The sequence below is a fragment of the Chrysochloris asiatica genome, unplaced genomic scaffold (assembly GCF_000296735.1).
Source record: "Chrysochloris asiatica unplaced genomic scaffold, ChrAsi1.0 scaffold00080, whole genome shotgun sequence".
Classification (NCBI taxonomy): domain Eukaryota; kingdom Metazoa; phylum Chordata; class Mammalia; order Afrosoricida; family Chrysochloridae; genus Chrysochloris; species Chrysochloris asiatica.
The window spans coordinates 1,045,394-1,046,062 of NW_006408598.1; the positions used below are offsets into that span (position 1 = coordinate 1,045,394).

Sequence of the window (669 nt, forward strand, 5' to 3'; positions counted from 1 at the left end):
AAAACAATTTTTGAATGACTTTTTTTTTTTTTTTGGTTTTCAGGTGAATGTTAAGGATGTACGATTTCAGGCAATGTATACTTCCCACTTGTTTAATTTGGATCCCTCAGATCCTAATTACAAGAAAACAAAAGCTACGGAAAAAATCCTTGAGGAGAAAGCCCGGCAAAGAGAACAAAAAGAACAAGAATTTACTCAGGCAATAAAGAAAAAAGAGAGTGAGATTACAAAGGAACCACAAAAGAAGTCTATTGATCCTTCCTTGTCAATGTTGATTAAATCTATAAAAACCAAAACAGAGCAGTTCCAAGCAAGAAAAAAACAAAGACTCAAATAAGTGGATATTGTTTTATTTTGAATTGAGAATATATTTTCCCCTACAGTAAGTAGAACTGGTAGGAGGTATATCTATTGGGAACACAGCTACCTTTTAAAGACTATAAATGAAATATTACTGTAACCATTAAAGTTTGTCACCATAAATAACCATTGAACCTAATTTTAGATAATTTACAGATTCATAATTTATTATGTAGTTCCTGATATTAATCATAATTAATTTGTGTTAACCTACATACAGAATTGATCAAATACATTTTATGGAATTCAGGTCATACTAGTAGTAGATTTTTAAAAGACTTTTTATAATTCCTTGTAGAAAATAGAGTC

General features: G+C 29.4%; 1 protein-coding gene across 1 annotated transcript in view; it reads left to right on the plus strand.

Moving 5' to 3' along the window:
• The window catches only part of ESF1 (ESF1, nucleolar pre-rRNA processing protein, homolog (S. cerevisiae)), a 95,622-nt gene extending 95,285 nt beyond the window's left edge, over positions 1-337 (plus strand). Inside the window, exon 13 of the mRNA XM_006865620.1 lies at positions 44-337. Within this exon, the coding sequence (XP_006865682.1) occupies positions 44-337 (294 nt within the window). The remainder of the gene's footprint in view (positions 1-43) is intronic.
• Positions 338-669: the final 332 nt, after the last annotated feature.